General features: G+C 35.9%; 1 protein-coding gene across 1 annotated transcript; it reads left to right on the top strand.

Annotated features, from left to right (window-relative positions):
* The first annotated feature begins 3,092 nt into the window (after window positions 1-3,092).
* Window positions 3,093-16,215, top strand: LOC140341440 (sulfotransferase 2B1-like). Its single transcript, XM_072427218.1, has 6 exons — window positions 3,093-4,755; window positions 6,820-7,031; window positions 8,242-8,368; window positions 11,688-11,782; window positions 14,331-14,511; window positions 16,016-16,215. Exons 1-6 carry the CDS (start codon window positions 4,620-4,622, stop codon window positions 16,141-16,143), a joined length of 879 nt encoding a protein of 292 aa, XP_072283319.1. The 5' UTR covers window positions 3,093-4,619; the 3' UTR covers window positions 16,144-16,215.
* Window positions 16,216-16,937: the final 722 nt, after the last annotated feature.

The raw sequence follows: 16,937 nt of genomic DNA, 5'->3' as shown, positions 1-16,937 counted from the left end.
TCCCCGCCCATGCGTGGTCCAGACTCTATAAATTTAGTGGTCTGTGAGGTCCAAAAGTTTGGCGACTTTACACATTACCTCATTCTTTCTAACTGACATTTCCATTTTTATATTTGTAATTATTTTTTTAAATAAAATACAATTTGTTATGCATTTCTACTATTATTATTGTGTTAAAGCAAAAATGTCTGCAAAAAAAAAACACCATTACTTCAGCAGAGCCCTTGGTCCCTTCACACCTGGCCTTAATCTGCCTACCTAACTCAATCCCACATTTTACAGGTGCAAAATATCTGGGTGACATATACTGCTGTAAATAAAAAAAAGTGCCAATTTTTTTTCCCTGTGCTTTCGTAGAAGGAGCAGCCCGAAGCCTCCTGGAATACGTGACGTAGATATCTCTGGAGGCTCTGTGCTCTCATTCAGCAGGGGCTTCCCCCTTTTTTTAAAGAATTTACAGGAAAAATAAGAAGTTAATTTTTGCTTTATATAAAAGAGTTACCCTTACCCTACCCTTACATCGGAAGGTTTCTTCCATTGGGTCCCGCAATGTCCCGGTATCCGTCTTTGGGCCGGCACACTAGCTGCCACCATCTTTTCTCTGTTCTTCAGGGTTCTTCTTCCTACGTGGACGTAGATGGGAAAAAAAGGAGAAAGGGCTCCTTTAGCGCATTCCCGAGATGCTCGGGCATGCTCAGGAAGGACAGCCAAGAGCCTCCTGGGTTGGGTGACGTAGGTATCCCGGGAGGCTCTGCGCTGCCATTCATGAATTCAATTAAATCATTCAATTAATTAAGGGGACGGTGCTTCACCCTTTTTATAAAAAACAAACAAAAACTAACTAGATTATGTGCCACTCCTGGGCATAATAGCAGCAGTTTGCTATGCACCTAGGTTTGGCTAACCATGCTATTTTCCATTGCAAGTGTAAAAGAAGCCTAGGACTGTTTGGTATACTGTTTTCTTAGTTATTATTATATTATTATTTTTTCAATTACATTTGTGGATTAGTAGCAATAAATTCTGCTGCAACAAGAGTAGCTGCTAAGTGCTAATACATGCAGCATAGCAGAGCTGTGTTGGCGTACAATGAGTAACACTTTAAAGTAAAATATAAATAGGTGAGACTACACCCTTTTCCATCTCTTAATAATGTTTTGGTGGAAATGGGTGTGAAGAGGGCTAAGTTTCGGTTTTTCTAATTGATTGTAGTTAGGTGTGAAGTGTCTGCAACCTGTCTGGAAAATTCTGCCCATTACTGCTGATAAACTTTTAAGTTAAGGGGTTATTTTCTTTGAAGAAAACCTGTAGTGAGATGAATATTTAGGCTGCCACCACAGTACAAACCTATTTCTAGAAAAAGGTGAAATCGTCCTCTTCCTTATCCTCCTAACCTTAGCTAACCTGCCAGCTGCTTGATTATTTCATTGTAATAATCAGTTCCTCTGCTCTCTTCTGTGGTGACCAATGTGCTTATTGAGCCCTAATAGGCCCAAGAGAAGAAACTTGCCCTAACCTCCTGGCAGTTCATTTCTGTCTGGATTTATATGTCTAAAAGTGGTATGTTGTTTTCATGAAAATTTATTTTACAGTATAATATAATAGTATTAATATATTTGATATAATATATATTTAAAAAATATTTATTATAATAGAGTATAATAAAGTTTGAAACACAAAATCATGTCAAAAGAATAAATTAAATACATTTAAGAAAAAATAAATCAACTGTATCCACAGGTTTTTTGTATTGAATGCAATACAAAATAGTTTGAAGTTCCCGCCACTTCCACAACATAACAGCTGAATGCACCAACATTACGGGAACTATCGGGTGACTCATCAGATGCAGGGGACGCTGGCTGGAGGATGCAAGAGGACAGGGATCACGAAGAAGGACACCAGCGGACCAGATAACGTAGTATTTATTATTGTTTTTTATTGTTTTAGCTACCCCGAGTGTGGCTCAGGGTTACTGCTTTCACCATTTTTTTTTACCCCGAGCCACATTCAAGGTTACCGCTGGGGAGGTTAAATGAATTCCAAGAGGTGCTGAAGGTTTAATTTCTTTAGAAAATCCTAGTTGCCTAGCTGTTAGGCTCACCCACCAGCTTCAATAATTTCTAAATCATTGCCCTGGAAAAAGTATGCAAATAAGGAAAGCCAGAGAAAAGTCTGAAGCCTGTGTCCAGTGATGCAAATTCCTAAAATGTGTAAACCTTGTCACACAAATAGGTCTCTACTCAACTGGGATCCAGAAAGCAAAAGTCTAAAAACCTTGGAATGCAGCCTGGTGATTAAGCCATAGTTTTAGCCCTGAAGAGCACTCAAAAACGTGTTAGATATTTTATGTACATAAAGTTTTATCATTTATTATGGTGCACTTTATCCACAAGCATCACACATTCTAAAGCCTGACCGTTCTGGGGCCTTCATTAATTGAGAGGTCACAAGGAATCCTTTCTACAGCACGGAGGCTCAGAGGTTAGCACTCTGGCCTTTGCAGTGCTAGATCCCAGGTTCAAATCTTGGGCAGGGCACTGTCTGCATGGCGTTTACAGGTTCTCCCCATGTTTGCGTGGGTTTCCTCTGGGTGCTTCCGTTTCCTCCCACATTCCAAAAATATGCATTTGGGTTAATTGGCATTCTTATAAAAAAATTGACCTTAGAATGTATTAAAGACATATGAAATATGTAGGGACATTAGATTGTGAGCTCTTTTGGGGGACAGCTAGTGACATGATGATGGATTTTGTACAGCGCTGCTTATTAATATCCACAAAAACAGATATCTGAAATGTCCACCTTTGCCCCAAACCCCACACCAATAACAATATCATAGGGGTTTTCCTAACCTTCTTCTTCTGGTTTATCCAAAAACCAAAAGAAAGTGTGCTATGGACACAGGTATTGTAAAAATGGGGTACATTTTACAGCTCCTTTTTATGTTGGTAGTTTGAAAAATCACAATTGATCTGCTTGTTTTTGTTTTGTTTTGTTTTTTTGCTTAATGAGTCACCTCCATGGAAGGTTGTACTTTGTCAATAAAATAAATGTAGAAAGCCAAATAAAAAATCCACACCCTCTGCTTAGTTCCTGTGAATGAGGCTGTATTTATTCTTTGTGCTTTAAAAACGTGGCTCTCTGAATTGAATAACATTTCACATGCATTTTGTACATTTTATTGTGTATCAGCTTGCATGTTGCTGCATTTTTCTACAACACTTAGAGTGTAATCTTTATTGGGCAGGGTCTTCTTCTTTTGTGTGATTGTGCTTGTCTAGTATGCAGATTTGTCTTCTGCAACTTCTATTAATTGTACAGTGCCAGATGATATGTTGCCAACTTATAAAAAAAGGTATATAATTATAATAATAAAAATCTACTTGTGTATGTCTGCTAGAACAACAAAACATACTATGGAGTCTATTTATAAAGCAGTGAAACTGACATTCACTGAAATATTCCCTGATGGAGAATCTTTCAGGTCCATGGGTTTTAATGACAGTAATTGATTATCCACCAAGAAATGTTTTAGTGAATGTCAGATTTGCTGCTTTATATGTGTTACTATGTGATTTTCCATGTTATTTATTACCAATTCATTCTTGCAGTATTTAATGTACATCATCTGAGAACTTCGCAGTATTCAGGTCGTTTTCTACTATCACTATTTGAAATGTTGATCATGGCAGAAAAAATGACTTTGACTGCAATATAATTAATGGTAACCAGTTGACAAAAAAAACACCTTGCCTGGTTAATTTTCAATTGATATCCTGTCTAAAATATTGAATAAATAAGATCAATAGAAACACATTTTTGATCCACTAAGTGACATTTAAGGTTGTTTTTATCTTTAATTATAATATATAAACAAATATGAATTAAAATTATAGGTAACTCTGTAAGATGTCCCCTTACATAGTTATTCATAGAAAATAAATACAAAGGTCCGTCAAGTTCAACGAAAAGGAAACTAAACAATCTAAGCCTAGAGTGGCAACGCTGCTCCTTCATAGATTTGAAATGAGCATAGCCACCCTACGACATAAAGTGTTGTTCTCAAGATTATAAAGAAAAGGAAAGGAAGACAAATACAGTGACATCATCCAAGAATTGGTAAGCTTCAAAAGACAGCATTTTTGATTTTGGAGTATTATATACTCTTTAAAGCCTATTAACAGAAAATGTAACCCAATGCTGAAGGTGCAGCACAAACAGTTTAAATAAAACTGGGCAGATCCAATGCTTCTAATGACAGTGGGTTGGGCACACAGTTGAAAGGAAATTTCTCTGGTGTACTTCTTAGTATAAATTATTTCTCTTCTTTGAAGAAAAGCGTGATATAACTTGTACCAACAATTACCTATGTTCCTCTGTTTTCTACATTCTTAGTATTTCTCTTATCGCTGTCATGACATTACCAATCAGTACAAAGGAGTGGGACAGTCTGTCCATATGACATGGGACTGGATGGATGCATTGTTCATGCCAAAAGAAATCACAGATAATTTTCCTTTGCCTGTAAAGAATTGCATACTTTGCTGGAACAAGACGTCTGCTTGTTTCCTTATGTTTTTTTTATAATCTAATTTTTTTTTTTCTGAATAATTGCAATGGATACCGAGTATTTTCAACACAAAGGGATTAATTTTGCTTCAATTGTTTATTCAAAAGAAAGACTTGATTATCTAGAAAACAAGTTTCAAGTTCAGGACGATGATGTCTATATCGTGACCTTTCCCAAATCAGGTAAGTATAGAAAACAGCTTGTCTTATCACAGATTTGCACTATAAAGGAGTTTTTGTAAACATTTGTTTCTCTGGTTAATATATTTTGTACAGAGCTCTTTTCTAACCACCTGTGTGCTGGAAGAGGCTTAGGGTCATTCGCACTACAATGTAAAATGATTTGTAATAGGTTACTACTGATCTCTAGGATAAGGGTTACACAATACAGTTGTGATGTAGATGACAGATTACTATCCCTGGAAATTATAATTGTGATGTTTTTCTAATGAAAGATGAACAAGTGAGTGCTGTACGCACAGAGCTGTTCTGTTCTATGGAGGGGGAAGGGGGGGGGGGATGAGTGAGCAGCACCCCTCTGTGCTCTCTACCATATGAAAGCATATTAGTTGGGGGACTGTTGTACACGTGCTAGTTTTTGTCCATCTCAGGCAAAAATCATTCGTGTGTACGTAGCTTTGGAGCCTTTACAGATGAGTCTTTATGTAAACTTTTTCCAAGAAAGAGAGCTTCCATTGCTAAATCCTATGTAATGTACAGTGCTCCGTAGTATGTCGGCGCTATATGAATACAGTTTATTATTATTATTAATATAAATAATAATAACTAATAATCTTCTGATTATGCTATTTGACTGGCTGTAATGCTGACTTAACAGTATCAGTAATTTCCAACACAATAAACATGTAAGCATAGTAGGAAGCCCAAGTCAAAGAAACAGTAAAATATACCATCTGCATACTTGTTAGTAACTTCGCTTTTATTTTATTACTACAGAACTGCAAATGAGTATCAGAATGTCTCATCTACTGTTATTTTTGTACCGGAAGATGGGAGACCCCAATCTCTGTTCAGTTCTATGAGGTCTAAAATCATATGTGCAATTATTGCCACCAGAAATGATCTTTACATAAGGAAACAACAGCAGTCATTCTTATTGGTTGTTTAGTGGTCCAGCTGGACATATCACTAAATAATGCTTAGAGACAGCTTTACACATTCTAGGGCCCCTGTACAGATTCACAGTGGTTTACTGCTGCACTACTGTCCCAGAAGATTGCAGACCACTCTATTCCCATGGTCTGCTGAAACGTGTTACATTCAAGACTTTGGCTATCAATAAACATTTGCTTAGAAGCCCATGGAAAATGAAGAGGAACAGAACACATATTTTCCTCCAGCCACATCTAGTGCTCTCTATTTTCTCTCTTTTTTTATTTTTTTTTACCTTTTGTATGTGAACATTTTTGTAATTGATTTTCTTTGTTTTTTTGTTACATAACTTTAAAAAAAGCCTTTTTATTTGTAAATACATTTAACATGTATATCAGAAACATAATTTATTTCCCATCTAAAAGAGACAATGACTAGATAAAATGTATACTTTGCAAGAGGAGGTTTAGGAGTTATATGTAACTTTATTTCCCAAACAGAAGAAATCCACATGTATATTTGCCCCTTCCCTGAACTCAAAAAGGGAAGGCTGGCAACACTGTAAATTGTGCTTAAAAAAGTATTCATTCTAGCTTGGGCCCAATGGACCCAAATGACCTGATAAGACTACTGGTCCCTCAAGCTTTAAAATTAGATTTCAATTTAGTATGTCTCTATTGTGTCTCATTGGTCTTTTTCTTGGGGAGCCGTCTGTAACTGAAGACCTTCATTCTGTGGATTTTTGCTTTTTTCACCCCCTCTGTTGATACTTATGTTCTATATTTATTTACTTATCACACGCCGAGTTTGGATTGCACAGTTAGTGTACCAAAAACGCTCCAAACATTGCCCTTAAGTAAAACAAATAATAGATCAGTAAACAGGGTACTGTATTTCCACTTCAGCATAATCTTGCTAGGAATGAAGGACTGAGGCCTGGGAATAGAGTTTAGGCGAACAATTTGTGACACGGAGGTAGGCTCTGGAATTACGGGTCCAGTTCTATTACATCAATTTCTACACCAGTGCCCTTCACAAAGTATGCACTGCACATAGACACACCAACTTACAAGTTACGCATTTTTCTCTACGTGGACAGCTATGTATTTTTCTCTTGTATTTTTTTGTTTGTAGGTACCAACTGGATGATGGAAATTGTGAGTCTCATCTACAGTAAAGGTGACATTTCCTGGTGCCATCAAGTCCCTAACTACATAAGAATCCCCTGGCTTGATGTATGCGGCCCTGGAATAAAGTTAGTGGATGAATGCCAATCTCCTCGAATCTTCTCTTCCCATTTGCCCATACAGATGTTTCCAAAGTCTTTCTTCTCTTCAAAAGCCAAGGTAAGGGCATTTTTGTTCTATGACACTCTAAATAAGGGGTTTCATCATTTTAAACAGTGGTGTTGCTTTGCCAAGCAATTAGATACAGTTTTCACTATCTGGCAAAATAGAAAAGTTACAGTGTAAATTGAATTGGTTGATATGTGCAATAAATGTTCTTCTAATTTCATTTATTATACAGACATTATTTATTAAACATACATGAGGCATGAGGAATAGTTTTGTAATGATAAGTACATAGATGAAGCCATATTTGCAACATGTTAGGTTTGCCTCTTTTTAAAAGTACTACACAATGGCTGTGCTTTACTTTTTTTTTGTCTTGGCTGACGATTTGAAAGCAAAGCACAGTAATTGCATTGAGCATTTGAGTGGTCCCTTTAGTGTCTAATCTATCTCTGTATTTGAAACATAACACTACAAAAAATATATCAGCTTTTCAGCAATATATACAATTCTTCTGGTGAGGTACATACATTCACTAACATTGTCACATGCAGAAAATCATCCCTGACACTGAACATCTTAAGCAAACTGGGTTGGATCACAGTTCACTTCTTCTAAGCCCAGACAGACATGAACACACTCAACAAAAACTAAAGTGAGACAAACAACTAATTTATTAAATGGTGCCCACACCTCATTTTGTTAGCTCAATTAGGTGCAGGAGCTGCAGCCAGAGAGGTTAAAGACTCGCCATGTTGCTTGACTTGCTGAAAGACCCTTGTAGAGAAGATAAATTCTGTTTGAAAGTTGGACCACCAGCTAGTAACCTATGTACTAGTGTGGATTTGGGCCCCTATAAGCAGGAAATCCAAACAGCCAAAACACATGAACTCATGAAACATGGTAAAATATCACAACTAACCTTACCTTATCTTACATTACCTTACCTTACACCTCAGGCTTCCTACTCTTGATGCTACCGACCTCTGAAAGTTGGCCGAGTCACAGGTCTCTGCTTTCATCATGTACAATGCAAGTCCTACATTGTTACCAAGGAAGCTGAGGGCACATCTACAGTGTGGAGCATTAGGTGTGATCCTGCAATTCATTTTTAAAAAGTTAATATTAGAAAATTTGTAGAAGCTCAAAAGCACGGATCAAAAAAACTCCTCATATCTGGCCTGTTGTTTGTTATTGTTGCTTATTATTGTACAATTGCCATTAAAAAGAGTACTTGCTCACCACTTCTGTTTTTTTATTTTAGGTTATTTACACAGCCAGGGATCCAAAAGATGTGCTTGTTTCTTTGTATCATTTTGCTCACATGTCTCACGTTATTAAGACACCTAATAACTTTGATGAATTTATGGAGGATTTCTTGCAAGGCAGAGGTACATGCAAGCATGATGGCCAGAAGAGAGAACTGGTCATTTATGTTTATTAAGGCTTAGTTATTGTGTTATGTGCATGGTTATAGCTGCTGTTTGTTGCATTGTTAAAATCCTTTTCCGATGGCCTCTGTATGTTGCAAGTGGCATCCCCACTACCTTCTTGGCACCCAGAATCCCTTGACAATGAGACATTGGCCCTGATTTATCAAAGCTCTCCAAGGCTGGAGAGAATACACTTTCAGAAGTGAACTGGGTGATCCAGAAAACATAGAATGGATTTTTAAAAATCATTTTCTATTTGCTAACAAATGTTTTGAATCCTGGACCGGATCCATTCCAGGTTTGCTGGATCACCTTCTGAAAATGTATTCTCTCCAGCCTTGGAGAGCTTTCATAAATCAGCGTCATAGTGCCCAGGAGGAATCAGTGATGTCACCTACACCTCATCGAAGCTGTGACTTAGAAGTATTGCTTTGATTTGTTTTCTTCTGCGCAGTTTGAGTATAAGGGGGATGGAGGGCCACACAGCAATGCAAAGTATTGGTGTGCACTGAATCCAAAGGACATAATGAAAAATGTTGTCTTGTCCTTACATTAGGATTGCATTGCACTGCCTAACGTATCCCAACCCTTCTGCTCTTGACAAGCTGTAGCTTGTCAGACAAGATAGTTATTAGATACCATTTACTTGTTTGTGCCCTACATAGTTTATAACTGAGCTAGGATACTTAATATTACTTTATTAATGTAGAATAGCTATGGTTAGTCTCTCTGACTCAGAAAACATGCCAACCCTTAAATCAGCAAAATTTTTTAGGTTTTATAGACAAACACATGATCAAAACTAAAGTAACATAACACATTTATGTAGAAACAATCATTGCAGACAAATTTAAATATGGTTTCAATGATTGTTTCTAAAAAAATTGTTATTATACTTTCTTTTTGAATAAGTTTGCCAATAAAACCCCTCTTTTTGTCTATTTCTTTCTTTGTACTTATTTTATTAATACTTTATTTATACCCATTGAATGAGGTATACAAAGGCCACATTACTATAATAAAAAGGAAAGCAAGACCATTACGGTGACCTTCAAAAGCTCTTTTTAACCATACAATGGTCAAATATAATAATGTTTTTTTTTTAAACCATTTGTTCACTGCCTGCACCACCCCCTAAATTTAAGCTGATGTTTTTATTCGCCAAACATTCCCCCCAAAACTGCACCACCAAAACTATAGGGAATAATTCCAAGAACACTAGGTTAGCTTCCAAATCTGCTGCAACCCACTCATCCAGCAAAGGGCCCGCGCTCCATGTTCTCTGACAATAAACTCCATAAACCCTTGGAACCAGCAGAGTCTGTAAATACCTCTAAATCTATTGTAGTTACTGGACTATCCATCCACAATGCCCGTCCATTACATTCAGCCAAAAACTTTTCCCACACCTGTAAATCTGTACTGTATAATTGTATTTTTATTGAGTTTTCAAATAACAAACAAAAAGCATAAAGAAATAAAGGATAGTTAAACAACCAAGAAACATGTAAACTGTAATAACATATATTAGCCAGAGATAAAGAGCATAAAAATAACTCCATCATAAAATTCAATGAAGCACAAGGTCCTTTCACGAGGGTTATTCTATACATCTCGTCTCACATAATAAATAATTCCAACAGTATCATAATCTAAACCAGGAATTTCTCAGTAAATCAGATAGAGAAGAAAAGAAAGGTAAAAAAAGAAGAGAGAAAGGTGGAGTGGGTACACTGGAAGAACGTAAAAACAAACCATAGACATATGGTAAATAAGTAGGAGAAATTCCTGAGTTACCCCCAGGGGGATAGTATGAGGGACTATGTTGGAAGGGGCTAGTTGGGTGTTAGCATAGTGCCGTATTTGACGGTACCCATAAAAACAAGGGTGAGGTATCCTAAACTTGTCTCTCAGCTCCTAAAATCATGGTTATAGTGAGAACAGACGATAAAAGTAGATAAAAAGCTCTTCAATAGAACCTCCTATTAACTTAAGGTATTTACATGTCTCTATTGTATTGCATGTCAGGTTTGTTATCTGCAAGCCCTGTTTATTGTGCAGCGCAGCATAATATCTTGTTGTTGTTTATGAATAAAGGTCATTATTTGTCCAAAAATAAAAGATGGATACCTCCTCTTACTCAAGTAGTTCAATATTCAATAGAAATGCCAACCCCTTAAGCTTTAATTAAAAGAGAAAAATAAACTAAAGAGAGAAAATAGTTTTATGGCAGTATTGTAGTATATTATTATCAACTTCAGATAATGGTGACATTATCAATATTTGCTTAGAAAAGATGTGTATAGTTTTCAGTCTCAATGAACTCCAAGAATATTGAAGGGTTTGAGACCATTGAGAAAACCTTTTCTCTCTTTCATTTACTTTTCTCTTTTAAATAAAAGTTATAAATAATTTTTGAGATATGTAAAGGAATGAAACTTAAATACCTTTTGTTCCATGACGATTATACTGTCCAAATCATTACAGTTAAAAGGACATTTTATGATACATATGACATTTTATTATACCTAAGTAAGGCATAGCAGAAGTACAACACAACCAAGGGAGCAAAAGCAGGATATGTTGTTTAATCTGTAAATAATATATTTATAAGATGTGACTAGTTCTTCTACAGGGAGTTCTAGGGGGAACTGGATCCGAATATTAAATTACATTTTTCATAACCTTTTGTGGCCTTTATTGAAACAATGGATCAAAATATGTTGGATAAAATGGATGTACAGTAGTTGTTATTATATTGCATTTCTATAGTGCTGACATATTATGCCACATTTTACAAGGGCCATAGTTTTGTCAATAACTGTCCCTCAAAGAGTTTTAAACTAATTCCCAGGACATTCACAGAAGATTTGCCCCTGTATTTAAAAATAGATTTTAGTATTATTAATAGATAATATCAACACTTGTGCAGCCAATAATTGAACATATCATTAACAAAATCTTGGGGTTCTATTGGAGTAAGATCAAGGAAGAAGATTTCTTTCCAGAGACAGCTATACCAATGGTCCATAATCCTTGATGTATGACTTGTTTGAATGTTTTTTGTTTTTTTTTTAGAAAATTAGGAAGTAATGTTTTTTTGTACAAGTAGTACTTTTGAATATTGTTTTGCTGTGTAATGTGGCTATTTCTATGTCATTCTTGTAGTACAAAAGCAAGCTATCTGTTGAAAACATAATATTGGCATTGGCTTATTCTTTCTAAAATACATCCATGTTTTTTGCCTTGGTTTAATCCTCCTCTATATATCTTGCAGTACCTTTTGGATCCTGGTTTGATCACATCAAAGGTTGGATTCAGATGAAAAATAACTGTAACTTCCTATTTATCACTTATGAAGATCTTAAAAGGGTAACTCAAATAAAGTATTGTTGAATATATTTACTGTTTAGGGTACAAGCCAGCATGTACTGGGAAGCAGTACAATAATCCAATACATCACAATTCAATAGGTTTCATCAGGCATGATGTCTGACTTGCAGCACAATGCAAGTGCTCAATGCCTTCATAGCCATCATAACACTGTTTTACCCCTTACAAGTATGTGCCCCATCACAATATTTATTGACATAATGCAAGTAATGTAATGTTCAAGAAGTTTACACTTTACATTTCACTGCACATCATGTGTGATGTGAGAAAAGAAGAGGGATGGGAAAAGTTCACAAGCCCAAAGCTTTTCTGGAGTACAAAAACTGATGCACAGATAACATATGAGAGTTATGAACTCACTTAAGCTTGAATGCCATTTAGAAGACCGTGTCACAAAATCTATTAGGTGGCCAAATTGTGAGTTATGGTAACTTTGAATAGTTTAGTAGGGATTTACAAAAAGGCTGCATCTGATTCTCATACTGTTGTACTCTACTATTTCTGTATCTATCCAGTGGCTAAATAAAGAAGAACTGGCATGAGGTAAACAATGGCTTCTATGTAGTAGGTGTTGGGAAAGTAAAACCCAGCAGTAATAAGTAATTATTCCCATATTTTTGTATTTGTGATAAATTTACAAAGAAAATTTCCAGTTATAGGAAGGCTCTGCTGTGCTTCCTATTCGGTCATTGGAGAGGCCTTTTGGGACCCTTACCATAGCTTGTTAGGTTTAATTTTCTTATTTTGCTCTCATTAAATCCTACACCATAGGAGGCATTGTTTCCATGCACTCCATTGGTTATGGTCAACACAGCTGGAGTTAGTAATAAATGGTTAAAGAGATATTTTTAATGTTAACTAGTATTTATAGCATCAACATATTACACAGTGCTTTACAAAGGCCATTGTCATGTCACTAGGAATAGTCTACATGGCTCCACTCTTTTACCTTAACCCCCGATCGGTAACCCCAAGTGTGGCTCGGGGTAAAAAACAACAGCTGATAGCGGTAACCCCAAGCCACACCCTGGGTAGCTAAAAAAAAATGAACAAAGACTTACCTGGTCCCGCCGGCATCCAGTGTCCTGCCTGTCCGATCCCAACCTCCGGCCGCGTCCTCTTACTCTGATCGGTCCCCCAGCGATTGCGCTGATGTTCCCCGGCAGTTTCCAGTGACACTGGTGCGTGCATGCGAGGGGGCGTGGCGGGATTATTAAATTATTTTGTATTGAAATTCACAATAGTAGTAAGCATGAGGGACTGCAATGTGTCATAGCAGGTAAACCTTAATAGTGCCCAGCCTAGTATTAGGAGTAATTCCTATTTAGAGGTGATAGGGAGAGAGAAAAGAAAGAATAGGCTTTTAAGGTGGCACTTAAAATGAAGGTAAAAAGATACTACTTTATTGTATTCCTATTCAATATATAAAAATCACAATTAATGGAATATCCTTAAATTTACAATGAAAACAGAGATATTTTGCTACATCTATACAAGTACAGCTGATACTAAAGAAGGTACTTGATTTTATAGTCCTCAATCTCCTTTCCCGATGCGTTTCAACACTAAGGGCTTCCTCAGGGTTGTTGTTGTCATCATCTTAGTAATGAACATGATAGTTCATAAAAAGAATTATAATGTGGTTGATACAAAAACTGACAATTATATATAATCATATTATTGTTTTAGGAATGTGGTTTCCAAGACAATTAGTAGAAAGAAACTTACTGTGCAAACTAGAATTCTGATGAAGTACAAATTCTTAAAAACAGATATCAATTTATTTAAACTGGGGGAGAAGATCTGAATGCAAAACAAAGAAAAAAGAAGGAAGAAGTTTTTCTTACAGTTTTGCATACAGATCTTAACCCCCCCCCGTTTAAGTTTTACCCACAGTACTATAGGATCTTAAGGGCCTTATATCAGCATAATTATTACTGATGTAAGTTCCCTTCCTATATAATTCTCTTGCTTTCTGATTGAATTATTGATCCTTTATATTAATAAAATCCCCTTTTTTCACAATTGTTCCATTCAGTATATTTACAACTGTTGACATTCTGTATTTTTGATTTATTTATGCACCCTTGTTTTAACAGATTTTTGTGTTTTTTATTTAAAGTTGATTATTAAATTTAATAAATATTGGACATATTTCAGTGAGTTATGCCTAAGAATTACAGGCCTACAATGTAAAATACATTTTCATGAAAGACAATGTACCACTTTTAGACATATAAATCCAAACAGAAATGAATCGCCCAGGAGGGTAAATGTGAAAAAAAAAATACCATTATTTTCAATTTGGGATAAAATAAGAAATCTAGGACAGATACGATGTGCATTGCAAATATTTTTATATTTTAATAAATTTTATTAATATAATCTATATATACTTTATTTATTAATAATATGTATAAATACAGAGAGAAAGAAAGTGCTAACCTATGTACCAAAAGAACAGATCCATGCTCTTATATCTTGGCTGCTTCCACCTATACAACAATATATACCTGTATCATTTTAGGATCACAGAGAAGCTGTAAAGAAGATATGTGCATTCCTTGGGAAGGAGTTAGAAGAACCAATTATTGACTTGGTGGTGGAGCAGACCAGCTTCAATATGATGAAAAGCAACAATATGTCAAATAATAGCTCAGCTCCAGATTATATCATGAATGTACAAAACAATATTTTTATGAGAAAAGGTACAAGTCTAAATGTAATCCTTATTATTATATACATACAAAAATCTTATTATGTGTGTTTACTGCCATGTCATATGGTAAATCTGTGCATGGCTGGAACTGCCCAAACAGTTTGGTGTTCAGTGGAGCATGGTAAGGTCAGTGTCGTATGATTATTTCAAAGTGTCTCAAAAAAGAAAGCAAATCAGTCATATTATGACTTACCTTGTGCTTTAGTGGTTTTAACCTTCCCCTACTAAAACTTTTGGCTTTAAATTAACATTACGACGAAGTTAGGATGGCAGTGAGGTTGCAGGTTGGTGCCTCTGCAAGCCAGAGAACCCCAGTAGAGATGCCACATATAGCGCCTTCCCTGTGGCTGCCCCTAGGGAATAAATGGGGGCTGAAGTGAGAAATTCAGTGCCTCCCACTGTCAAAAGTGGAATTGCTGGTTTATTAAGAATCAGCGCAGTGCTTGGGGTGGCTGAACAACTGGCAAAGGGCCAACCTCCAGGACCTCCCGGGAATGTCTGTTCCCACCCCCATCGGCCAAGTTGTTTTTTAGCATCTTGTCACACCTGCCATCACCCTCCCAACAGTGACTCTGCAGCCTTCCACTCTTTTAATCTCCAGTGTAATTACAGAGCAGGAAATCAAAGATCAGAAGCACAATGAACCTAAACCTCCCTAAATGTAAAGCACATTTACTACTTTTTATTAAGATGTATACATTTTTGAATGTCCATAGCCCAGCCACAGGTTCACTTTAGCTGAGATGTTGTGCATCAAGTGCTAACTTGATTATGAGTGCTTGTGCTTGTTTTTAAGAAGTTAAAGAGTACCTTAGCTAGTTTGATTTAAGCGATTTATTTCCTTCCTTTTTGATTCCCACTAGTAACTGCAGTCTGCTTGACAAGAAAAGAGCAAAAGGTATATGTATTGCTCCAGCCTAGGGACGGGGTCTTGTTTTTGTTGTAGCTTTTCCCAGCCACCACTCTTCCACTTTCACTATAATGAAGATTTAACCATTTCAAACTATAAATTATGCAAACCTGCATTGTTTAATATTTAAATGAATCCTCCTGATTTTTTAAATACTAAACCTTTATATGCTAGTGATATAGATACAGGGGCGCAACACCTCCAAATTTCTGTAACCACACATCACATTAATAACATCTGCTGGCAACAGCCTACTGAAATTTTATTTCCTTCCACACAATTAAATCAATTGCCATTTTTGCACAAAGACTTGACCAATTATCTTGAATATTTGTTAAATATTTCTCATATCAATTATGAATGTATCCTGTCTATGGCTAGCCTATACCATGCACTGCTGCTTGTTACTGCATGTACATTTCTAGTTCAATATTTTTATTTGATAATTTTTTGGGAAGGGGGAAATTACTATTAAATAATTACAATATATTAAGTCAATATGACATGAAACCTAACTTTTTATCTACATGACTAATACTCTGTGTGCCACTTCAATGGCTATATTGTATTCTTGTTTTTTTAGGAATCAATGGAGATTGGAAAAACCACTTCACTCAAAAACAGAAGGAATACATGGATACAGTTTATCAGGAGAAAATGAATGATCTTAATGTGAAATTTACTTGGGATGAGAATGATGACAGTTTATGACATGAAAAGAAAAAAAAGGCATCAACAAATGTACAGTAGAAGAACTGATATTAAATGAGTGATGGGAATGTGTTCTTGCCTAAATTCTTATTTCATAACACTGCTAACAGCTCTATGATTCCGCTGGAATTTACTCATTGTTTTTGGCATTTATTTCCTGAACTTTAGTGATTCTTCTTATTCATTTCAACATCTTTGTGTGGTGATTCCGCTTTACCTAAGACCCTGCTGTACAGGGCTTCATGTGTGGCTCCCATTTTATTCGTTAGTTATATTGGTATTATTTAATTAAATTGCAAAACTCACAGGAATAAATAATCAGTTTGTGATTGATTGATAAACTAACATTAACATCTAATTGGTAATCTTCTGACAAAAAAACAAGAAAAAAACAGAGTGAAAAAAAACTAAAATATGAAAGATGCATATACACCAGCTGCCCCTCATCTGGCATCTGACCTGTCTGTCCCTCCTACCTTTTCTTGTTTCTCTTTGGCTTGATGAATGGACTGCAATATAAATATACTAGAAAACTAAAAAAACGGTTATATAGCACTAAAACTTCCATCCAGCCTCCGCACTACTTGCATTTATTTTAATGTTATACTTGTTAATTCAAAGCTAGCAAAATAAAAAGGTATTGGTGAAGAAAAATAATTTGTGGCTTTAACCAATTGTACCGTGTTCTACATGAAACCAGGGAATCTGTTGAAAATACAGAAAAAAACTTTAAATAATAGTCTGGTTTTGTAAGTATAAATGAGGGTCACTTTTATATGTTTGTCCTCTCCTCC

This window comes from Pyxicephalus adspersus, chromosome 11 (assembly GCF_032062135.1).
Source record: "Pyxicephalus adspersus chromosome 11, UCB_Pads_2.0, whole genome shotgun sequence".
Lineage (NCBI taxonomy): Eukaryota > Metazoa > Chordata > Amphibia > Anura > Pyxicephalidae > Pyxicephalus > Pyxicephalus adspersus.
Note: the sequence above shows the minus strand (reverse complement) of the source record. Positions and strands in the feature narration are given on the sequence as shown.

What these genes read in the sequence shown, in the direction of transcription:
- LOC140341440 (XM_072427218.1), top strand. Translation starts at nt 4,620, where the DNA reads ATGGATACCGAGTATTTTCAACACAAAGGGATTAATTTTGCTTCAATT. An exon ending in TCTTCTCTTCAAAAGCCAAG is followed by an intron (nt 7,032 to 8,241) that starts GTAAGGGCATTT and finishes TTTTTATTTTAG; the next exon opens with GTTATTTACACAGCCAGGGA. An exon ending in CTTATGAAGATCTTAAAAGG is followed by an intron (nt 11,783 to 14,330) that starts GTAACTCAAATA and finishes GTATCATTTTAG; the next exon opens with GATCACAGAGAAGCTGTAAA.